Source organism: Panthera onca, chromosome C1, assembly GCF_046562875.1.
Source record: "Panthera onca isolate mPanOnc1 chromosome C1, mPanOnc1 haplotype 2, whole genome shotgun sequence".
Taxonomy (NCBI): Eukaryota; Metazoa; Chordata; class Mammalia; order Carnivora; family Felidae; genus Panthera; species Panthera onca.
In genome coordinates, this window is record NC_138346.1 from 48629152 (window position 1) to 48654907 (window position 25756).

At 35.2% G+C, this 25756-nt stretch overlaps 1 protein-coding gene across 5 annotated transcripts in view; it reads right to left on the reverse strand.

The window, feature by feature from the left end:
• Positions 1–25756, reverse strand: part of FSIP2 (fibrous sheath interacting protein 2) — a 99948-nt gene that overhangs the window by 50004 nt on the left and 24188 nt on the right. For all 5 annotated transcript variants that reach the window (XM_060622289.3, XM_060622291.3, XM_060622290.3 and 2 more), the window contains 6 exons: positions 25403–25445; positions 23973–24079; positions 21645–21708; positions 15586–15643; positions 11665–11701; positions 458–9410 (listed from right to left, as the gene is read on the reverse strand). In XM_060622289.3, coding sequence (XP_060478272.3) covers positions 458–9410; positions 11665–11701; positions 15586–15643; positions 21645–21708; positions 23973–24079; positions 25403–25445 — 9262 coding nt within the window. The remainder of the gene's footprint in view (positions 1–457; positions 9411–11664; positions 11702–15585; positions 15644–21644; positions 21709–23972; positions 24080–25402; positions 25446–25756) is intronic.

Below are 25756 nucleotides of genomic sequence, written 5' to 3' on the forward strand. Positions count from 1 at the left end.
ATAGACTTACTTGTTCAGATTCAAGCCAGGTGTATGTTAAACTTTTTTTCTTTTTTTTTTTTTTTTTTTTTTTTTTTTGGTATCCTGATATATTAAGAAGTAATTAAATACTCCACCTCCAAGGCTATTTTTAATTTTTTTTTCAACGTTTTTAATTTATTTTTGGGACAGAGAGAGACAGAGCATGAATGGGGGAGGGGCAGAGAGAGAGGGAGACACAGAATCGGAAACAGGCTCCGAGCCATCAGCCCAGAGCCTGACGCGGGGCTCGAACTCACGGACCGCAAGATCGTGACCTGGCTGAAGTCGGACGCTTAACCGACTGCGCCACCCAGGCGCCCCCCAAGGCTATTTTTAGAAAAACAATAAATGCAGCTTCTTGGATAGAAGAGCTTTTATACATATCTATTTTTTTCTGAATTATACCAACTTTTAAAGTAGGTTGTTTCTTGCTTACCTCTAGTTTCAAAGTTCTTGAAATATGTGACCACAGATGTGGTGATATGTCTTGCTACCAAATGAATTTCATTTGGACCCAGCTCGTGATCAGCAAAAGTGATGACTTTAACTTCCTTCAGGGTCTTTATCTTTGTGTATCTCTTACTTTCCCATTTTTGCAATAAAGAAAAATCTCCTCTACTGGCTTTAGGTTTTTTATTTTCTTCTTCAGGTATACAGCTGTTTTTTTTATCACACATTCTAAGCAGACTTTTTTCCTCATTCTTTTGTCCGGATATTATAGACACAGAGTTTTGCTTTGATATGAAAAATGGTTTCATTGTTTCCATGTTTTCATTAATGCATGGTTGACTTGGAAAACCATAGCTTGATAGCACAGTACTGACAATATTTTCTGCAGCTAAACATATTTTGAGTGGAGATACAGTTGTGTGAATTTGGTTTGGCTCAACTGGTTTTAGAGTTTCATAATGAAATACTCTCGGATTTTCACCTTTTCCTATTTCTATGAATGACATGACTTGTTTTAATGCTGCTTCTGTGGATTCATTTGCTTTATTAAACAGTTTTTGTAAGACACTTCCTTCAGGGAGAGAGCTGATTCCTTTCATGGTTTGGTCAAAAAGGCCAAAGTTCGATTCCCTCGGGCTGTAGTCTTGTACTGGGTTTCTAGAGCATGATGTTATATTTTCTGAATCAAGCATTTCCATTGGCTCTGAGCTTTTAATTGTACCTTCTACAGAGGGTCTGGCATATGAGGGTAAGTTCAATGAAGGCTTATGCCTTTTTTTCGTATTTTCCTCTGGATAACACACAAAACTAGGTACACTGATTTGTGAAGGATTATTTCCCAAAGTAACTTCCTTTAACTTTGACATGGGCATTTTCATATCGGTTGCCAATTCAACTTGATTAACAATATAGGTATTTTCTTTTCCTTGGAACAAACTTTCCTTTGGAAGGCTATTGATATGAGTGCACTGGTCCATTAGTGTGCCAATGATCTCACTTGCTATAACAGTCTCTTTCAATGTACTAACTAAAGATGGTTCCACTTGGCTTATTTCTTTATCTAGCTTGTTCTTAATTATACCAAGCATGTCACTGACAATATTAACAGCATATGTAAATAATTCTGAATGGAATGAGTGAACCTGTAGAAGGGTATTCTGTATGTTTTCCTTGGAAATAATAGTATTTGAATTGGGTTCATCAGAAAACTTTTTCAATGGTTGTAATTTTGGCAGCATGTTTTTGCTTAATAGCCTCTGTTGGATAGGGAAAAAGTTTTCTATAGGCATTTTCACTATTTCTGAAAACTCATATTTAGAGATATATTTAAACTGCAAATCTACAAATGACTCTAAAATGTTTAAAACCCTTTCTATAATTTCTCTAACAATTTGGTTGCTAGATCCCAGAGAAATTTGGTTTATTGTCTTTGTGTTAGATATTGGTACACTGCCGAGGATGTCCTTGATTGGCAAATCATATTTACTTTTAGTACTAATATGTTCTTTTCTACTTGCTAGAGTTTCTTGCCTACCTGGAGAGGGCACCTGGGACAAAAAACAGAGCTGTAATTTTTCAAACAGCATTTCAATAATTTCCCTTCCAAACATATTAATTTGAGCTTTGGTGTCTTCAACTCTAGTAGAGGTTCCTTTAAAATGATTATAGAACCTGCTTTCGCAATCCTTAAGATGTGGCAAATTTAAAAGTGAAAGAGAATGTTCTAATTCTTTTGTTTTTATTGGGATTTCAGTCAGCACATTTTCAGCTATCGTCATTAGTGTATACTTTTCATTTTCCATATCGTTTGATTCTGCTTGCCATTTGTCAAACAATTTTTTAAATATACCTTCTTTAGGAAAAATCTGTTCTAGCTGTGAAGAAACATTTTCCAAGTAAAAACATGCTTGTTGTTTGGCAATATACTCTGCATCTGAATTCCCCTGTGTAAGTCTGAGATCATCCACATGTGAGCATTTGATTGGAGAAGCCACATTGCGGTTACTTGTAGCATATAATCCTTGCAAAACTGTGTTAACTATTTTATTTGCTGCCATGATTTGATCGAATGGTAAAGCTTTAGCATTTATCATTGCTCTAGTTTGCTTCATCTTTTCAAATTCTTTCACAATTGTTTCCAGGATATTACTTACTATATCTTTGGCATACATTTTTAGTTCTGAAGTGGGCAGTTTCATTTCCAGTAAGTTTTGGGCATCACCTGTTGATTGGGTGTGTGGCAGCCCAGTGGTAGCCTTGGACTGATTGCCTTTTGGAGTCTTCTCTCTAGGACCTAACTTGGTCTTGATCTTGACCTTAGAACCACTAGGTCCTAGGTGTGATTTTGTTTTAAATTTAGGCAAAGGAGTAACTTTTGATTTTGCTTTTAAACTTGTTTTAAAATCTGGTTTAGGGCTGCCCTTAGAGCCCACTTTAGAACTGTGTAGCTTTGGAGGTTGCAACTCATCAGAACAACTTTCAGGGGACAAGGTCTCTTCTAGATGAGTTGAGGCAAAATTTATGATCTTATTAAGAACCATTTGGACTAAATCTTTCCCCACTTGCAATGGTGAATATTGAAAAAAATTGTTTTCTAATAGAGAGACATTTTGACTGCCTGCATAAGGATAAACCTGCGGTATCACACATCTGGTGGGATTACACCCTTTTCCTACTTGTTTAGTTTCTTTGATGCATGCTGCTTTCTTAGACAAGGTATCATTGTTGTCAGATGCTTCTTTTTTGTTACTTTCATTTAATGATGTAACTATAGAGTACATTTTCCCCAAAACACTTTCGACTATGTTATTTGTTACGCTGTTAATCTGTGATTGAAAGTTTTTTTGTGTTATGTCTGACGTTTTAATTTTAGAATTAGATACAAAGTGGGGGATTTCATTAAATGGCTGCAAATGGCCTATGATTTCCATTATTCTTTGATGAACTGTAGTTAACACTTCTTCCACTGCACTGAGCAGTGCAGCCTTTTCTTTTTGTTTTGATTTTCCATTTCTCATAAATATTTCTTCCAAAAAAATATTCTGGCTTTCTTTTTCCAATGCCATTTGTTTTTGTTCTAAAGGATATTTTGAAAACTGAGATAGTTTATTTTTCTCTTGCTCTCTTTGTCCTAGCAATATTTCATTTGATACAGTTAGTTGTGAAAATAATTGAGGATTGTCTTTTGAGTAAACACTAATTTCCTTTGCAGATCTTTTATCATATAAACTCTCTAAGATACTGTTCACGATTCCACTCACAATGATGTTTTCTTGGAATAAAATGTTGTTTGGATATGGATACATCTTTTGGATTTCTAAGTCTAAGTCATTTTTAATAAGTGTCAAAGTGGCACTGGCAATGATATCAGCATATTCCTTAAGAGTAGCTTGTGATAGATGAATTGGGGACTCAAGATTTTCTCTGTACCTTGCAAAAGTGGAATCTGTGAGTTCTTGGCTGAGGATAGTTTTAGTGGATATTTTCAGGACATTTGATTCCACTTGGCTTGATTCATGAAAGATGCTATCATCTTGTTTATAATTTTCCAGTTCCAGGCTATCAAATGACTCTTCTTTAGGCTGGAAAGCCAGAATAATTAGTGAATCTATTCTTTCTGTGGCAAAAGCTTCTAACCTATTGAAAATAATTTTAGTAATGAAGTTGGCATTTTCCTCACATGGGTCAGGAGCAGATTTATTGGCGTCTTCTTTCTCTATTGTTATCTGACAATCATCAGCATAAGCTGATTCCAGATTTCTTGAGGATGGCCAATGCTCTGTTTGTCTTTCACTTTTTGACCCCATAAGAGGAGGCTGTTGACACTCTGCTTTTGAAGATATGTCACAAACAGTCAGGGGCAATTTTGCAGAAGTAAGATTCTTTGCATTTATGCTAAGCATGACAATAGAACTGAGATTATGAAGAACAATATCCACTATATCATTAGATATCAAAATGACATCTGATTTAGGCACTGAAAGTTTTGGGATAATCTTATTTGCATCCTCAGTGAATATCTCAGAGTTTGCTCCAGAATGTTTTCTAGCTATGCTACATTTCCGAGTGGATGTGGCACAAGGTAGATTATTCTGATACAGTGTTTTTTCACAAATATCACATAAGATACCTTCAATGGTATCTTGTATTTGAAACTGAAGTACTCTTCTATATTCAGTCTTATTAAACAGCTTTTCAATAATACCTTCTTGTTGATCTGAATTAATCTCTTCCTCAGAATTGTTTTCGTCACATTTTCCTTTAGATGACACAATATCTAACACCGTGTTAACAATTTGACTTGCAATATTTTCAGAAACCACAATGTTATGTGTTAAGAAAGGACTTCTTCCCCTTTCTTTATCTAACCCATGTTTGATTCCTTGTAAAATTTTTTTAGCCACTTCTGTTGCATATGTATTTAATTTATTTAAGGAGAGTTGGCACACTGAGTTGGTCTTTTCTGAGGTAATACTATCCACTGAGCAAGGGGAAAATTGGTCTTCAGAATACAAATCTTTGACTGATAATGCTTTGCTTAATGCATTTTTATCCAAAGCCACTGGCACTGTGAAGTTGATTTTGGGACAAAAGAGAGATTTTACTTTGGAAGTAGCAAAAGTTTCTAAATTTGTTAATATCGCCTGTACAATATCTTCAACTACATTTACTTTAGCCTGTTTGTCAACACTGAATCTGGACTTAGGAGTACAAGGGTTCTTGTCTAGTACAGTAACAGAAGACTTCCCTCCATTGGTGTGTTCATGTAAAGAAACATTTGCTCTAAAGGTGATGGTTTTATACCTATTTTCACTTGTGTTTCTTTCTGGCATAGCAGCTGCATAAAGCTTATGAAATACAGTTCTAACAACATCATCTGCCACTATGATTACATCTGCTTCAGACACTAAAGGACCCATCATTTTATCTATTTTATCTATAAATTGAACAGATGTTTGAGGAATTGGCTCATCAGTGTTGTGAGGGATGCCACTTAAATGATAGTGGGATAGAGAAAGCACGTTCAACTGATTGACAAACGCACTGTGGAAAATTTCATTCAAAATGTTTCTTATAATGGGAACGACTGGAGATTTCTGTGGTTCTTTGAGTTTCACTTCAATTTTGCTTAAGGCTCTCTCTAGAACCCACTGTTTAAGAGAATCTGATTTAGTTTCTTCTCTTAATAATGTTCTCTCCACAGTGAATTCTTTCTCTGTATGTGAGGCATCTTCAGGAAATGAATCTGATTCAGCACCTCCAGGAAGAAAATTTCCATAGGTTGGCCTGTATTGATAAGTTTTAGTGACTCCCTCTTCAGATTCAGTTTCATTAAACATATCTGAGGACACTGCATCTAAAATTAAATTGACTATATTCTTAAGCACTTGTTTCTCAGGTGGTAGGGTATTTACACTTGTCCTTAAATCTAATGAGTTCATATTTAATTCTGTTTGAATAGCTTTCAAAATAGTACTTGATATCTTTTTTGCATTCATGTATAAAGCAGACTGCAATAGTTCTTCATGTGTGTCTGTGAAAATACTGGGACTTTCACATTCCAAGTCGATCTTATTGCTTTTTTCATTTCCATCATTAACACAACCCAGAGTTTCTAAATTTCCATTAGCAAACCTTTCCAGTTTAGCAAAAACCATATTAAGAATATCTGAAGCTACATTTTTCAGTTCATTTGGATGCATTTCTTTTGTTTTTCCTGTTTTGGAAGTCACCGAAGCCATGGTTTTTGTTGTGCTTTTTGTCACCTCTTTATTACCCTCCTGAATCATCCTGGAAACTATGCTGGAGATCATGTCAGTGCATTTGGCCATTTCCTTAATAATTGAAGCAAATGATAGGCTGTCGATATCAAGAGATTGAGACTCTGAGACAGCTTTAAATCCAGAACTTACAAAACTGGTATCCGTATCAAAACTGCATAATTTTGCAAGGATGTATTCCAAAATTGTTTTGGAAATGATCTGAATATTAGACTTCAATGCAGGAGCCATTTGAGGATTTTCATTCTCTTCTCTGCCTTGTTTACTACCACAAGGTGGCTGATGGTGAGGATGGGCTCCTATGAGCTTACATAACATTTCATATAGTATTTCTCCAATACTGTCTAACACTCGCAATCTGGCATTGCCTTCGAGATCTTTTGCATTTACAACACTATGGAGAGCACAGGGAGTAGCCAAACATTCGTGAAAAGATTTTTTATCCTGCCCACTTGGCAAAATGTCTTGTTCATCAACATTGTCAGATCCATAGGAAGTTGCAGGCTTTGGCTGGTCTGAAGGGAGTGAAATATTGCTTTGATCTGAATGTCCACTAGATAACATTTCACAAATACAAGTTAATAACGGAGATTCCATAATGTCATCATTGAGATTTGAGACAAGAGATTCTAATTTATCAGTGTCAGCAAAAAATCCTTTACCTGTAAGCAATTTGGCAGGGTCTATTTCCCTATGATTTAGGGTTCTGTTACTGAGTTCTAGTTCATTCTGGATAGCACGCAAAACAATGTTTACCACTTTAGTTGTGTAAGTACTAAGTTGAGATTGTAATGAAGATTGCCTCACAACTGAAGGTTTGAAGACCATCTGCAATTTCTGACAAATGAATAACTTCAGCTTTTTAACAATTGTATTAATGATCTTATCGGCAATGTCATCTATGGGTTGAGGTTCACTTTTTTCAGATTTTAACAGAGAAGACTTCACAGTATCTACACTGAATGAAGATAAATATTTCACTTTCTTTTCACTGTCAAGCCATATTTTTAATGGCTTTTCATTTGGTGCTTCTTTGACCATGTGAGGAGTATCAGAACTATCTAGAGAAGATTGAACTGATGATGAAATGGAACCTTCGGTGGTATTTGGAATGCAGCTTAAGGCCTTATGGAGTATATTTAACACAGCGTCTGTTATTTCTTGAGCCACTGCACCAATTTCTGACATGGAGAACATCTTGTCCATCCATTCTTGATGTGACAGTCCTTGAGATTTTTTTGAAACAAGAACAGAAGAAGCTGCTTTGCCACTTTTACTGTCTAAGTGATCAGAAGATAGGTCCTTGAGCATTTCTGTTAAAATACTTTTAACTATGTTTTCCGAAGCCTTTTGTATGTGATGCTTTTCATTTTGGCTGAAAATCAAACTGTCTCTATTCAGACAGGGTTTTTCCTTTACAATTTCTTCATTATTAAAAGATGGTAGCCCAGTCTTTAATCCCTCATCGCAAAATGCAACTTTGTTTCTTCGAGAAGTAGCTCCTTTAAGTGGTTTGCTATTCCTCTTGTATTCAAAGCAAGTGTTTCCTTTTTTAAACCAATTCTCAGGAATTTGTTCCCGAGATTTTGGCTTTTCATCTTTAAAAGATGAATCAAGCACATTTTTCACAATTCTGTCTATTTCTTCATTATCATCTTCAGAATAAAGGACCATGCCAGGAACATTAACAGGTGGAAATGGTCTTCTAGACATAGGACCATTTGATAATCTAGTGCCAGTAAGTCTGTACTTTCCTTCAGCGTCAGAAGGACTTCTTAGTCTAGAGTGTCTACATTGTTTAACATCTCCTTTTCCTGGCTCCTGATGTAGCTGAGTGAAAATATCATCAAGAAGCTGAAGGAATATTACTGTTTCTTCAGATGCAATAAGTCTCTCGTCATTAAGTTCAGATTGTATGTATCCTAGTATAGTGCTGATTGCTTCCTCTATATAGCCGACCAAAGAGGACTGGGAAAAAATATTTGACATTAAACTTTTTATTTCATCTTTAACAATTAAATTAGCAGCATCAGGTTCAGGACTACATTTCTTTTTGTCGGCTCTTTTGAGGGACATGTATGTTGGGTCTGTCACAGGTTGCTGATCGGAAAGTTCAACTGCATCTTCAAGATGAGGCAGTTCATTTCGCTTACAAGATGCAAGAGTCATCAGCTTTTCTAAAATGGCATGTACCATATCCTCTGCAATGTCACACATGGGTTCCACATTAGAAGGCAGTGAAGCTTTTAAAGGTTTTCCATTTGATGGACTGAGGTATTCTCTATTGGGTATTAAGCCCGGCTTAATGTCAACTGACAGATCTTCTTGTGAAAATATCTCAACACATTTTTTCTCAACTGCAGACTGTAGCTTCTCAAGCATATTCTCCACTATCTCTGAGGCTGTTGAGCAGATATCAACATTGTAAAGCAGGTCTCCCTTTTCAGGTTCACTTTGGTCCACAAAAACTTCAGCCGTAACAGAAGAAATAGAGGGAATGGCCTGTGTTAAATCAGACATTATTTCTTGAAAAATGCTTTCCAAAATCAATTCAGTTTCCCCTTTTAAGTGGCATTTAAAGTTAACAAAAACATTCTTCAAATTCTTCATTTCATCCATGGCTTTTGCTTTTTGATCAGGAACAAGTAGACTCTCTAAGCCATCTGTTTCAGTAGTAGCATCCTTAGATTTTTTTGTGCCTGTTTCAAATGATGTTAAAAGGTGGCTATCCGATTTACAAGTTCTGAGCTTAGGATTTGCATATACCATACTGGTTTTATCATATTTGAGTTCTGATGTTATAGCTGGCCCTTTCACGTGGCATGTTTCTCCCACAGATGTTCTTTTGATGTGAGCAGAAGGTGGTTTTAAAGGTGTGGTTGGTTGCCTTATTGAGACGTCAACCTCAAAGGCACAGGGCTCTTGCTGAAATGTTTTAGTAGTAGCAGATGCGTAGCTTCTGTATGTAAGCTCTCCACTGCATGTGCTACAGAAACTTGAACTCTCTGAAGAGAGGATGGAGTCCGAAGACCCTGGGTATGCTTTATTCCGGAACCTTTCTTCGTATTTCGTGATGGCTGGGTATAATATACTGGTCACTGTAGCTACAACCCAGGTCATTACATTCTGAATTATACTATTCAGTTCTTCAGAAGTTACCTGGAAATGAGGCAAGAAGAATGAAGAGAAAATCATTTAATAACTTATTCTATTCTGGGACAGAGGGTAACATTTAATTTTTTATATAGAACAGTGCATAGCTGGATACTATCATAAAGAGAACATAATGAATTTATTTAGAATCTCAGATTAATTTCAAATCGACTTATTCTGTACTGTAGTAAAATATTTTTTGTAGGTTTTCATTTGATTCACATTCCCTCAGAAGTTTTTTATTGTTTTTTCCCAGCATTCATTGCTGAGATAAATGACTTTTTGATGAAATAGAAAAAAAATCTCACCAAACTGCTGTCTAGCTACATAACAATGCTTCTGCAAGCGTTGGCAAGAAGAAACAGTGTCTACAACCCAGAAATATTATTTAGTAATATACCAGATTATTTACAACAAAGTGTTTCTCAAAACAGATGTGGTCAAAACACTTGGGTGCTTTCAGAGGCATCTGTCTGTCTAGCTAAGATGTAAGGATGAAAATAAGCCATCTCTCCTTCCCATTCTCTGCTGCAGAGGTGAATCTGTGATTTATATATATATGGAAATGACTGCAGCTAACGTTAAGAATTATTTGATAGCAACAAAAGGAAATGCTTATGGAGACTGAATCACTTTGTATTGAACAAGAGTATCAATGCAAACTATTTTAGGTAGGAAGGCTGAGAAAAGATGATGCAATGAAAGAACAAATTAGATAGAAAAAAAAGGGCCCCACTAGACTGGAGTCTGAAAGAGTCAGGAGAGGAAAAGGGTAGAGAAATTGAATTCCTCATTTTGAGCCAGAAATATAAACCCAAGGACCAGATTTGGAGAACCATTTTCTTAGTAGTTAATGGTGGTGTCACAGATTACACTGGACCAAAAGCAGAAATAGAATGCATGTGTAGAATTCTATCAACCACGACTTATTTCCTGAAAATAAATTTGAGCTTGCAAAAATTCTTTTGCCTATAATAAATGAGTCATCTGCTTTTAAATTGTTATTACTCTTAAGACATAAAGGCTATAAACATAAGTAATTGACCTCAAAGTCTGGAAGGCTAGTATGATGTCTGTAAAGAGGCTGCTCATACCCAACATATTACCTTAAGTTAGCATGGAAGTATTCATATTTCAGGGCAACATCAAAGAAAATTTAACATCTATGCAACATACTCTCTCCTGATATATTGGGAGAGTATTTAGAGGCACTCTAGGGAGAACAATTCTATCTTATTCTAATTCATGAGTCTTCCAATATATTTTTCTCACTTATTGTACAATGGCTAGTGATTTGAAAACATATTTTGGATGAAGGAATATATTGTATAATACTTGTTTTATATAATGACATCCTAAATCAAACATTTTTAAAATAAAATATAAATTTTAACAGAAAAAGTAATTGTCATAATCCACTGCAATACATAATAAACTAAGACATTCTATATACACTACTTTTGTATTCAAACTTTATTACCAGGAATAACTTTTTAAAAATCTACATTATTATTCTTAGGCTAGGTGTGAGAAAGAGTTTCTAAATTTTATATATGAAAGAGAGATATTCCAAAAGTTTTCTAAGTAGTGAAGTATAGGAATTAAAACCTAGTTTTCATTTGCTTTCCATTTTAATGTTAAACTAAGAAATATTCCCTTGAATCAAAGCTTTTATATTTGCTACACACTCTATGACTTGAGCAAGTGTCCATGGGAAAAAGTATGTCAGAGTATGTGTTGTTCTCCAACCCCTTTCTATTTCCTGAGTGGTCTGACTAGTTCTAGACTAGGGCTTTGTAAATTGGACCATATTATCTGCCTATTCCAAGTCTCAACTCATAGGTGACCAGGTACCTTTTTATGTGACATTCTATGGTGACCCGGCCACTTCTTACTAAAATGTCTAGAGCTAGACCCAGGCATCCCAGCTTACCAGCCAAGTCTGCAAAGCCATGTCACCTAATGGTTTCCCATGATAAAATAGGTTTGTGGTATTTGTTGCTGTCATGATGGCTACGTCCTTTAATGTCATTCCACACACTTCTATACCCATGAAACTTCTCTCTGAAGGGCCAACATTATCTTTTGATAAGAACTTTAGATCACTGAAACATTTAAGAATTAACTGAAAGTAAACTTTAAAGAAAGGCAGAGGAAGACATTAATATCAATAGGTGATTCCTCATTATTTTATTCACAGTTTTTTTTCTATTATGACACATTAGAAAGTATGATTAATATGCTGTTCAATGATACATACTTTTTCTTGCCAGCAATTTTGTAAGAAGCTCTGTTCTCTGTAAAGTCAAGAAAGGTTGAGCATTTAGTTATTGTCTAGGGTCAAGAATTGATATAACTTTTTCCAAAATTTCTAATCATTAATCACCTGCTTCTTATCTTTATATCTGAGAGTTTTTCTATAGAAATTCAAAAGGAAGAATAAGCTTTATTTTTTGTCACCCCCTCCCCCTCTCTCCAATTTATCCTGCTCCTTTGATACTGGCCCACATACTTTATTGCTTGAAGGTATAGAATTGTAGCTGATGCATAAAAAATACATCTATCTAAAAATTCTACTTCTGACCCTCCTTTGCCATGCCTGCTTTGTGGCTCTCTGGAGGAAGACACAGCATTGGAGAGAGAAGGGGACTTGTCCTTTCTGTTCACTAAAAGGCACCATAAGGTGGCAAGGTATTTGAGAAGACCTTTCTGACAATTCTACGCTCTCATCAAACAGCAGGAAGGGAATATGTGAATGATTATTCAATAACTACGTGTTAAAATAATTAGTTTCTAGCCATGGAATACCAACTTAGATGTAGACCTTTTCTATATATGAAAATATTCTATCATGTTTTCTAATTAGAATTATTTATCATCACACACTAATGAAATAGAAAACACAGTTTCTGAATTATAACAAGTAAAATAACAATAATTAAAATTAGAGAAAAAAAAACAAGTCATTAATAAAACAAGCTCTAAGACCATATGATACTTTCATAAATTTCAACATGGGCTCTTTGCTTATATTCAGGTATATGATACTCTCATATATTTCAACATAGGCCCTCTTCCTACTTTCTTAAAAGAAAATTGACATCCCCTTTCCAGTTTTGAGGGCCTGTACTATCCATTATAAAATTCAATTTTTCCTGAAGTCTGAAATTCAATGAGAGACAGCAAGACTGGGAATTACATCCTAAATCTTGGCAGAAAAAACAAAAACCAAATTCAAACCAACCCTCCCATCCTCACCCCCCAAAAAAACACCAAAAAAACACCCCAAAAAACACCTTCATTGGTTTCAGCTCAGAAATTGGGCTTGGTAAAAACCATACTTAGACTAAAACCTTTTTTGCAGTATGGAACGTGGAGAATGAAAGCTGATGTCAGTGACATGTCTTTTGGCCTTCTTTATTTCTTCAGGATCTGATTTCTCAGGTCAACCTAAGCATAGTTTTCTTCTTTTAGATATTTTGCAACTTAGCTCTCCCAGATTCATTTTTCTGTTCCCTTCACATTATACTGTAGAGACCAAATAGAACTCAAGGAGTCCAACCTATTAACTAATAGCTGTCTCCAACAGGCTTTCTGTCCCAAAGGCATGTATATGGATCCAAACAAACAGCAAAGACCTAAGAATAAAATTAGCCAAATAACAGAAAGTTTTATGAAGAACACTTCAAACAATTTTAATAACCAGATAAAGGATGACATTGGTGAAAAAGGCAGAGTAAGAAGCTCTAAAAACCTACTCCTCTATAAAAGTAATGAAAAACTGGCAAAAAATTACAATTTCATAGTAATTAATTGTCCTTTTTTTCAGTTTTCTGAACTCTGAAAATTAACCAAAGGCTTTCAGCATTCCAGAGAATGTTTATTCAAGAAAAATGGTTGATCTAGATAAAAACAGTGAGCTCTGTGCTATTTTAACTTGCCCTATTTCTATCCCCTTTCTCCAGCTCCATGATATCCTTGAAAAGCAACACCTGCCAAACACAGGGGCATGGTTTTCTTCATTGTGGTATCTGCCTCACATTTAGCATTATGTTTTGAACATAGAAGCTTCTCAATAAATGTTTGATAAATAAATTCCCATTTAAAGTCTTTTGGATCTAGGCCTACTGTCTAATACAAAATTAGTGCATGCCACTAATGGACTTTGAGAACTGGTTCCTGGTTTCTTGCCTTCAATTTTTCTTATGTAATTCTGTCAGAGTTATCTATCATGCATACTAATGTGACCATTACTTCCCCCTCCAAACCATCAGAGTGCCACCCATTAAATAAACTACAAATTCCTGACCACAGTCCACACAACTGTAGACTTATTGCCTTCTTCACTCTGTTACCCCTTACATCTTCCATTCCAATAATGCAAAACTTACTCATTATCAAAGTGCAGTACACAATTATTGCAACTCTGTTTATTGCCCCCCCCCCCCCCGCTATCGTGGGGTAAACACTTTTGCTTTGTCTTCGTTCTCTTGGTCCTGAATTTCCATGTCTATTTTATAAAAATTTTCTGTGCCTTTTGTATTGACATTAGAAAAAACTAGAACTAAACAATAGAAGAAAGGGAGGGGAGAGGAGGTGGACAGTAGATCAGATATAATGATTCCATAGTAAAGTCTTACAAAATCTGGAGTTAAATCAGAACAAGAGGAATGTATGGAACACCTGGGTGGCTCAGTCAATTAGGCATCTGACTTCGGCTCAGGTCATGATCCCATGGTTCATGGGGTCAAGCACTGCATCAGGCTCTGTGCTCACAGCTCAGAGCCTGAAGCCTGCTTCGGATTCTGTGTCTCCCTCTCTTTCTGCTCCACCCCACCTCTCAAACATAAATAAACATTTAAAAAAATTAAAAAAAAAAAAAAAGAACAAGAGGAATGTGATATGTGTATGATGGATGGGCATAGTCAGACCAGAAAGTATCTTTAGTTGTGTTTTATTTGTATTCTGACCTGAGGTTAGGCTGGGTAATGCAGCCGTAAGTATTCCTGTCAATTTGGGAGGAACTGGTAAAGAAGCTCCAGGCCATGCACTGAGTTAGTCATCTTAGCCAAGCTAAGATTTTTAATGAAATAGTAGCCGAAATATTTCCTATGAAAGATTCAAATGATTCTGTAGTTCTGCAATCTTGGGTGGGGAAAATAAGAAGGCAGAAATTAAGATTTATGAACGTCCTGCAAACTTTTTAATGAAGAGGTATTTATATTTTCAATAAATAAAAATTTATTTATTCAATAAAATAAAAATGGTCATTATATAAACATGATCATCATTCCTCCACTCCATACTATTGCTTTAAACTGAACGAGTCAGTTTTCTTCCTCCTGCATCTATTACAGTGCTACATATCCTATGAAGTCTCAGTAAGTCAGTCAGACTGACATCAGTCCTAAAATCAAGATCTTTCCTCCAAGGAAGCCTGATCTGAATATTTTGACACCCTCTATTGCCATACATCACTTAACTTTACCCAACCATTTTCATAGTGATTTGGTTTCTAAAGTATATGCTAGACATTTTTGGCATACTACTTTTTTAAAAAGGTGATGATACAGGCCTAAAATAATAGTTTTTCTTCTAAAGTTGAGAAGATCATACATAACCACTAACAGAATAGGTGACCACCGAAGTTTGAGGAATGGAAATCCCCCAGGCCCCCAAAATTTCTTCTCCAGAGACTTGCAATTCCAATGTTAGTGGTTATTATTTGGGATTATACTGCAAATACCCTTTAGGAGAAGAATAACTGATGAAGCTAATACTTGGGAATAAACTAATTTACCATCCTTAGGAAGCCAACAATCTCAAAAAGCCAAGAAATGGTAAATGCTTCAAAGGGAATAAAAGCAAAGAAACAGGTTTAGATCCTGGAAATCTCCTGTAGTGGGGGTGTTAATGTAGGATATACTTGAAAGGTGCACGAAGGCTCTGAATATAGTGGAAGTGTAGAGCCACACTGGGGATAAGGAAACAGAAAAGGAAGAGGAAGAACATTGGCTTTGTCTGCTTTACAGTTTATGCTTAGTGCTGAGAGTTTGCAAAAGACAGAAGTTTTCAGTAGAACTACTAGAAGGTTACATGTAATCATTTGCTTTTGAATAGCACTCATGTGATTATTAAAGTATTAATTTATAATTATACACTAATTTTCTTAGATACTTACGTATTTGTGAAAATACGACAAGGGAAAGTACCCTTGGATCTGGCATGAACCTGAGGTCCTAATTATTAGAAAAAGAAAATTGTAATTAGTTTGTATTCTTCCCCAGAAACTTGTAAAGTGGAAATTAATATCCTCTAGTAGATCTTTATTCTCTCGGACTGTTTTGTTTAAAAGCCTCCAGACACTCTCCACAATGAAGTCCAAATTCCTTAGTAAGACATAAAATATACCATACCATCTGATGTTCTTACTTACCTCTGTAGTGTCTACTCTGGTTAGCCTCTATATATTCATGTATGTTCTATAGTCCAGAGACACAGAATAACATAGTTTACTGAGTAACATGTTTTCCATGCCTCTGGGCCTTTGTTTTTGCCATTTCCTTTGTCTCAAGCACCCTACGCCTTCTTTTAACTTCTCGTCTTTTAGGCTTCATTCAGTTTGTGTTAATTCCACTAGAAACCCTTGCCTAAGTAAATAAATAAATATCTTTCTTCAGTGCTCCTAAAGCATTCTACACATGTTTCTATTATAAAACTCATTATGTTATATCATAATTAAATGTTTACTCTTCTGTCTTCCTGACTATGACATAAATTTACCACTATATCCTCAGCACTTAACACACAGTATACAGTAACATTTATTTGTTGAATGCATTATTTGATTAATATGCTCACCATTTATTCATTGCTTTATCTGCCACTAATCTCCTCCTGCTTGAATATTAGCTAACTTGCTTTGTACATAATCCAGCATGATTCTATTACTGGGTTTTAGTAAATACTTTATATATAAGTGATATAGGAAGTCTGTGCAGTACATCTCTACAGGCATACTGGATTGGTATATGTCAACTATGCAAAAAAACAAGTGAATAAAAGATGTAGACAAAAAGGATGCCCTGATTTCAGAAACTATTATCAGTAATTAGAACCAGTTCAAAGTCAAGTTTAAATGGTAACTCTTGTTTCTTCTAATAAATGAGTAATCAATAGGTACTAATCATGTGCATGAAAAAGTCTTATTTAAATCTCATGAACCTTTTTGGGGTTTGTTTTTGTGGGTATGTTTTTGTGTATGCTAGGTTTGGAGAAGTAACTGGAATTAAGAGTGAGTACCTGGGAAATTAAGTGTGAAGACAGTACTATTTTAAAAACAAAATAGAAAACAAACAAACAAAAAAAAAACCTTTTCTGTGGTTTCCATTAATATGTGGGAGTTAGAAATTTAAAAAAATGCCTAAAATTCTATATAAAACATTGAAACAAACCTCTTAAAAACAATCAAGCAAAAAATTTGGGGTAGCACAAATCTAGAAGGGTAAGCAAGTGTTAACGCTGATGCCTTCCTTATGAGACTCGGCAATACCTGCAAACAAGGTGGAGAATCAAAACTAAGAGCCTCTAAAAATGTACTGGATCCCAAAGAGCTATACCCTTGGTAGAAGAGATGTCTTTAAACGTAAACTCATGCCACAGAGGTAGCAGCACAAATAAATTATGTCTTGGCTTCAGCCTTGGATAAAGGAAGAGGAAAAAATAAAAATCTCTCTTTTTTAAAAATTTTTTTAATGTTTATTTTATTTTTGAGAGAGGGAGAGAGAGAGAGAGAGAGAGAGAGAGAGAGAGAGCAAGCAGGGGAGGGGCAGAGAGAGGGAGACACAGAATCTGAAGCTGACTCCAGGCTCCCAGCTGTCAGCACAGAGCACGACCTGGGGCTCGACCCCATAAGCTGTGAGATTATGACCTGAGCCAAAGTCAGTCACTTAATCTACTGAGCCACTCGGGTGCCCCCAAAATATCTCTTAAGAGATAATCTGTGATGATTAATTCTTATGCAACTTTGAGGTTCAAATATACTGTATATTCCATAAAAATTAAAATAAACCTGTATTGATATCTCTCCCAGATGCCTACCAGAAGCATATGGTAAAATTTTAACTGCTTTATTGAACCATAACTGGTGATCAAAGAAGTATACATATTTAATGTGTCTAATTTGATTCTATAGAGCAATATATACTATCTAAATATGGAATTCCCAATGATACATTTCTGCCAGATATGAGCTCACAGATAGGGACACCTGGGTGGTTCAGTCGGTTAAGCGTCTGACTCAATTTCGGCTCAGGTTGTGATTTCACAGTTTCATGAGTTTGAGCCCCATGTCCGGCTCTGTGTGGACAATGCTGAGCCTGCTTGAGATTCCTTCTTTCCCTCTGCCCCTTCCCTGCATGCACTCTCTCTGTCTTCCTCAAAAATAAATAATAAAATTTAAAAGTGAGCTCATGGAGCACCTGCGTGGCTCAGTTGGTTAACAGCTGATTCTTGATTTCAGCTCAGGTCATGATCTCACAGTTCCTGAGTTTGAGCCCTGCCTGGGATTCTCTCTCTCTCTCTCTGCCCCTCCTCTGCTCATGCTTGCTATCTCTCAAAATAAATAAACATTTAAAACATAATAATAAATTTAAAAAATGAGCTCACATATATAATAATGCCCTGTACACACACACACACACACACATACACACACTACACACACAGACAAATATGAAGAAACACCATGACTGCAGAAAAATAGCATTAGGCATAGACATCAATGTTTTAAAACATTTGAATTACTAGATATAGAATATTTAAAAAGTGAATTTTATCTGTTAAAATATATAAAGATGGAATTGGAAAATACAGGAATGGGACAAGAACCTATCAAAAAAGTCAAGTCAAATTTGAAAAATATCTACTCAGATATATATATATATATATATATATATATATATATATATATATATATGTAATGTTTAACCAGAAAAATTTCAAAGTGCATGGAATTGATAAAATAGTAAATTAGATAAACTGAAGAAAGAATTGGTGATTTGGAGGACAAATTGGAAGAAATTGACCAGAATGCAGCACCAGAGAGATGGAAAATATGATAGTTGTTAAAGGATGTAGAAGAAAAAGAAGATATCTAACATATATATACCTGGAGTTTTAGAAGAAAATAATAAAGTGGAGAGAAGCAATATAGGAGAGAAAAATAGCTGAAACTTGTCCAGACCTGTTCACTATGGTGATACTAATGAAAAACAAAGGCAAGACCTTAAAAGCAGACTGAGGTGTGTATGGAGGCGAGGGGAAGAATCACTTACACAAGAATTATTAAGTACAGAAAAAGTAGAACATTTAAGTAAAACAGTATCTTCAAAGTGCTAAGAGGAAAATAACTGTTCTTAATAACTTGTATATCCAGCCATAATTATATCCCAGAACATGGGTAAAATAAGGAGAGTTTTATCAAATAAAATCTGAGGATTTATTCCCAAAATACATTCACTAATGACATTTCTGAAGAATGGATTTACTTTAGGAAGAATGAAGGTGATTCTGTAAAGGACAAAATGCAAAAAGGAATGGCGAACAACAACAACAAAATATTGGTAAACATGGAAAAATATAAACAAAACCTGGATGTATAAAAACAGAATCTTAATTTAGATGGTAATAAAAATCAAAACTAAATAATTGGTTAAATGTGAGATAGTGATTTAGAAGTAAATTATTCTAACTTTGGCTTTCACTTTAAGTATACTTGTTAAAATTCAAAGGTAATTGTCAAAAGGAATATACATAGCATACAATTCCTAAAACTGTAGAGGGAAAACTGGATTAAAAAGTAAGTTTAATAAATTAAAAGAGAATATCAGAGCAAATTTAATACTCTGAAAGAAAGCAAGAAAGGAGAAATTAAAAGAAAATATCAAAAAGCAGAACAAAGCAAAACACCAATATGGCGTTAAAAATCTTCCAAAGGTTGTAATTAACAAAATGTAAGTGGCTTACATTCAGTTAAAAGTCAAATTCTAAGACTCAATAAAAATGAAACAAGATGCAGGGATAGAGTGTTTACAAAAGCCACATCTATCCATAAAATATACTAAGACTGAAAGCTAATGTTGCTATATTAGTATCAGACCTACTAAATTTGAGACAAAAAGCATCACTTCTGGTAAAAACCATACACAATAATAAAAACTCAATTCTACACCTGAAACTAATATTACACTGTATGTTAACTAACTGGAATTTAAATAAAAGCTTAAAAAAAAAACCCTCAATTCATCAGGATAGTCCTTGATGTGCCTAATAACTAACCTAGATCAAGGGTTGGACACTTAACCTACTGAACCACACAGATGTCCAATTCCAATGATTTTTAGAACAGAGTAAATAAAAGTAAGTATATAGATTTTTTTGAACTACACAATTAAACATCTTGACTGAATGGAAATATTTAGAACATGGTACTACCAAATTGATATTTATTATTTTCAACCATATACAACTCTTAAAAACTAATCACGTGTGCTAAGCCAGTAAAGAAATCCTGCAGATATTTGAAAAAGCTGGTACAGGGGTGCCTGGGTGGCTTAGTCGGTTAAGCCTCCGACTTCGGCTCAGGTCATGATCTCACGGTCCGTGAGTTCAAGCCCCGCGTCGGGCTCTGTGCTGACAGCTCAGAGCCTGGAGCCTGTTTCAGCTTCTGTGTCTCCCTCTCTCTCTGCCCCTCCCCTGTTCATGCTCTGTCTCTCTCTGTCTCTCTCAAAAAAAATAAATAAACAAACAAACAAACAAAAAAAGCTGGTACAATAAGGCCATGATCTCAGTCTGCAAAGCAATTAAATTGGAAATAAATAACAAAAGGGAACCTAGAAATCCAATATACTTAAAATTTTAAGACGAATTCACAAATACAAAATAAGACAATTAGAATATAGATATGAATTAGAAAAAAATGAAAATATTGCATATAAAGTTTTGCAGTACATTTCAAAATCTTACATATCACAAATCAAGTGCCACACACTGTTCTAAGCACTTTTACAAATATTAATGTATTGAATTGCCATAGGAATTGTATGAATGATGTACAATTCCTGTTCTTGTAACAATACTCCAGCCAGTCCTAAGGGTTAACTTGCTTCAAGTTAACACACTCCTTGCTTCCTGACCCTCGATCTGTAGCAGAACTAATTTACTTTCTTTGAGATTTGCAGACCACTGGCCATGGGGGAAATGAAGGACCTGAACGTTCCCAGGCCACAGAGGCCAGAAGTCTGTTTGAAGCCACTTTAGCTTTTTGATTGGCCCAGCATCTTTTAGCAAAATATTTTTCTTTTGCAAGGTCACACAAATAACTTTATTGTCCTCCCTTTGCACATCAGTAGAACTTTCCCTCCTATGCAGAAAGAACAGAGTAATCTTGCACAACTCCTGGATACCAAGGAACTGGACCTTCTTGCACAGCCCTTATCCTGGGCACTAAGGAACTAGAACTTGAACAACCTCCAAGCTCTGAGATAACTGATGCCATCGAGTGTGCAAGGTAATCCAGAAATGTCACAGACCACTGCATTTGCCTTAACTCATTAAACCCCTTTAAAAATCTTTTGGCCAAGCAAAAACCTTGGACAAGAGTACACCTCTCTCCAGGTTGCCAGCCTCCTGAATAAAGCTCAAATTCCTTTCCAATCAAAGCTCCTCTCTTGATTATTGATCTTTCCAGCGGTGGTCAGCGAACTTGTGTTAGGTAACTTGTGTTAGGTAACATTCTCATGTTATAGTTGGAAAAAACAAAGAACAGAGAAGTTAAGTAACTTGCCCAAACATAAATTTTAGGTGTTGGAGTGTGGATTCAACTTAAATATTTGGGTCAGATTATATGTTCCTACCCATTATGCTACACTGCCTTTCAATAATCTAATCCATATGGATAGGACATATAGCAACTTTCTGCCAAGAAGTTTGAAAATTTAGATGGATAAAAGAGACAGAAAATATGAACAGTTTCAGATTTAATTGAATCTGTAGTTTAAAAATCGTTTTTCTTACTAAGAGAGCCAGGGCGAGGTTAAATATTTTTCCAGTAATTTGTACCAAACATTCCAGGAATATGTAGCACCATACCAGGCATGAAGCAGGACTTCAATAAATGTTAGTTAAAAGAATGAATTAATAGATCTCATAACTTACTCAGTAGCTGTTACTGATGTTTACCTGATTCACAGAAGTAGCTTGATCTCTTGTTTGATCGTTCATTCCATTCAGCATTTATCTCCTTCTATATAATCCAAACAACAAAACAAACATCCTCAAAAGATTTCCCCCTCCATGATTTGAACATCAACTATTATTTATATATTTAAAATACAGAAATTTAAGATTCTGAGAATTTCCCTTAAATGTCAGTTTTTAAGAACTGCACACATTTTGTGATATTTACATAATTTAAAAGTTCATAGTTGTATCATGGGAGATACACAAGACTGCCCACACATTTGGTGATTTTCTAAGGCTCATGGGACTCAGAATATAGTTGTACTCATGTTTAAGATTTATTATAGTAAAAGAATACACTATAGGATAAAGAAAGGGGAAAAGGCGCAGGCCGAGTCTTGAAAACTCCATGCGCAGTTTTTCTTATGTTCTCTCCCTTCTCTGTGCATGCTCTTTTCTCCAGCAATTAAAAAAAAATTCAGTAACATGTACAATGTTTTTACCATGGGAAATCCATTAGAAACTCAGCACTCAAAGGTTTTTATTGAAGGCTGGTCATGAGGACACCCTGTGCCTTAGTGCATATCAAAATTCCAGTCTCTTAAAAGGAAATCAGATGTTCAGCAAAAATCACATTATTAGCAGTACAGTGCACCATCCATTCAGCTACGGAAAGTTCCATATTACTTCAGGACTTGGGAAAAGTCAACTTCCCAATGCTACCCAAAGGGGTAACCTTGCAAACAGGCCCTTCTAAAGACACAAGTCTCAAGCCTGCTTTAACTCTTTTCTGACAGTGATATTCACTAGCATCCTAAAATGAACTGTCTTTGGAATACACTGATTGGTAAATATGTTAATCAACTCAGTGGGATAAAAGAATAGGTGTGCTTTTTAAAAAAATGTTTTAAGTTTTGTTTTTTTTTTTTTGAGAGAGAAGACAGAGTGCAAGTTGGGGAGGGGCAGAGAGAGGGAGACACAGAATCTGAAGCAGGCTCCAGGTCCAAGCTGTCAGCACAGAGCCAAACACGGGGCTTGAACTCACAAACTACGGGATCATGACCTGATCTGAAGTCAGATGACTAACCAACTGAGCCACCCAGGCACCTCATTGTGCTTTTTTGACAAAGCTACAATAAAAGTTTTAGAGGTGGAAAGCAGATAACAGGTTCTCTGATTACAGAGGGATGTGGTTCTCTAGACTTGCTCAAGAACTCAGTCTGCTCAAGGAGGTAAATCAAGTGAAACAGGCTTCTTTTTTTGCCCACCAGATCTGAGAGCTGAACATAGGTCACAAAAAATATATTTTATGACAGTGGTAGGCTACGTATAACATGTTGGAAACAGAGTATAATACTTAGCATAATAAAACAGTCAGGCTTTTCCTCATAATAAATTAGGAATTTGTGGACATTTGGTACTTATTTGAGATCAATATGGATGGCAAATTTAATAATATGCACATTAACCAAAAAAGGTCAGTAATAAACTTTAGATTGTTTTTACAGGAGTTTTTGTTTGTTTGTTTTTAGTAAAAGACATGGCCTTTGGAATCTGTTAGGCAATCTGAGAATTTTAAATGTCAAAGTTGTTAAGAAATTTCTTTTTTGACTCTTAGCATACTTAAAGTGGATATTGACATAGTAAAATGCTGAACTGTAAAATGTTTGTAACAAAACTGCACTATAGAAAAGCATTTTATGGTAAACATACATCTTAGAAGTTATGTGTAGTTTGTCAATTATTATGCATTATAAGAAACAGAAAATGATGCCACTTCCTACCCTATTCAAGTACAAATTCATTTGGGAAAAACAGTTAATTTCCATTTTCAAACCAAGTTAACTCTTCAGTACAGGTGAACCAGTTAACACTGTGCTGGTAATGAAATGTGGTTTTGACTCCTAAAACCAGTTGGTAACTCACAGAGGAAAAAAAAAATGTAATGTATATCAGAAGACACACCTTGAATTTATGATGGTAACTTTCCAAAAGCAGGTAACTGATGGCTAGTCAAAAACAAAGGGGAGAGAGAATATGACTACCTCTGAACAGTCCATCCGTATTAGTAGAAGCCCAACCAAAGAAAGCCAAATTAATACTTCCTCTGTAGGCTGCAGGTATGCACTGTGAACTACAATGTTGTAGCCTATATTTAGGAAGATTATCCTAGGGATGTTAAAATTTTGTTATGGTATGACTAATTTCAGGGAATGAAGCTGTTTTGTATGGCCACTTCATGAATGGAAATTTTTATACTCATGCTGATCATAAGAATGTACTTCATTAATTCTGCTTGCCTTTGGGGCAAAAGGAAATATTATATACCTTATTTTTTGGAGGATCCAAGTAAGACTGTGAAGATCTTGGACAATTTCTTGTGGGTGAAGTTTGAGCTGAAATAATTGAATTTTGAGTTGAGATGTTTACAGCTCCTAGAGAAAGAAGAGATTAATTTTACCTATGAGAAGATCATATTTCTGGAACAAGGGTGAATGCTGATGAATAGATTTGATCCAATGTTCCCTCTGCTGAGCTTAAACAATCATTGAATTACCACAATCAGGCATTTATTTGAGGTAAAGAAGTATCTCCAGGAATTACATGACCTGTTTTTAGTGTTCACTGGCTACAAATTTCAAATGGTTCATTATTGCCTTTAGACACAAGTCTGAAATCCTTAACCTCTGATCCTAATTTATTTAATATTATGCTAGCTTAGTCCCTATAATTAAACACAGACCACTGCCAGAATTAACTGCTTTCTTTTCATTCAGTCTGCAATCAAAAACCACTCACTACTTGGATAAGGGAATAACCAAAGCTGTGTTTTAGGAAGATTGCTTTCACAGCAATATTTATGGGGATTAAAAAGAGGAGGAGGAGAATGGGGGAAGGTACTGAAATAGCCAAGGATGAAAGAAACAAGGTAGAAGCTGTGGGAATGAAAAGAGAGGAAAGGGCAAAAGAAATTAAGGGGGTAGATTAGAAAGAAAGTAGCAACCTTGGGATGCAAAATACAATAAAGAAGAGTCAAAGAATAATTAACATTTTGTGCCTAGGTGAAACAGAAGAAGGATCAGGAAGATGATGAGTTTGATATTCTATAGAATTCGAAGTGATCATTGGCTACTCAATGGAGGTGCCTAATATTTTCTTTATGTATATGTAGGATATGCATATGAGTATTTTTAGTGCCTTCCAGAAATCTAACAAGGTATGGGGAAATTTAGCTATTGTATGGTCTGCTGAAGGGGAAATGAGAAATACGATGTATTGTCTATGGAGAATTGATGGCAGTGGAGTGTGGGGCCCTTCCAGAGACAGTTCTCTGTACTGTAACTTACTGAGTCACATATGTGAGTAATGTACTCCATCACTATAAACAGCCACATCAGGGACCCTAAATTTTCCATACTTAGCAAAGTTCAAAAGCCATACTCATCAAGCAAGCACTGACATGTGAGCTAATTATATCTATATTCATAAACAATTTTTTTACCATTTTTTATTATCCAAAATAACCATGATTGTTATAATCAGCAAAACAAATTGAAAAACTGTATATATATATATACATATATATATGTATATATGTATATATATATAGTGTGTGTGTGTGTATATATATATATATAAAATATATATACATATAGTCATGATTATGAAACTGTATATATATATATATATATATATATATATAGTCATGATTATTAAATTAACAATATAACAAGTATAACTGTTTTTCATTTTCTCACCTCTATCATCAGACGTATTTGATTTTCTAGTTACTCCATCTTTCTACATGGTACATTAAAGAGAAAAACATTCATTAGTAACTGCACTTATAAAAGAAATTTTGTCACTATCAATCAACCAAATTAATATAGTTTCTCTCTCTTTTATCCCCTAATCTCACATGAAAATTGTCTCAGGAAAATATATATTAACAACCTCCTGGAATAGTTTCTATAGGGATCTCAAATTTAACTAGTTTAAAATTGAGTTCAATATGTAGCAGTGTACAAAATTGTTCCTTTTCTAGTATTCCATATTTTGTTTAAAGGCATAGTAATCCATTCAATGGTTGGTTTTACAAAGTTTAGAGTCAT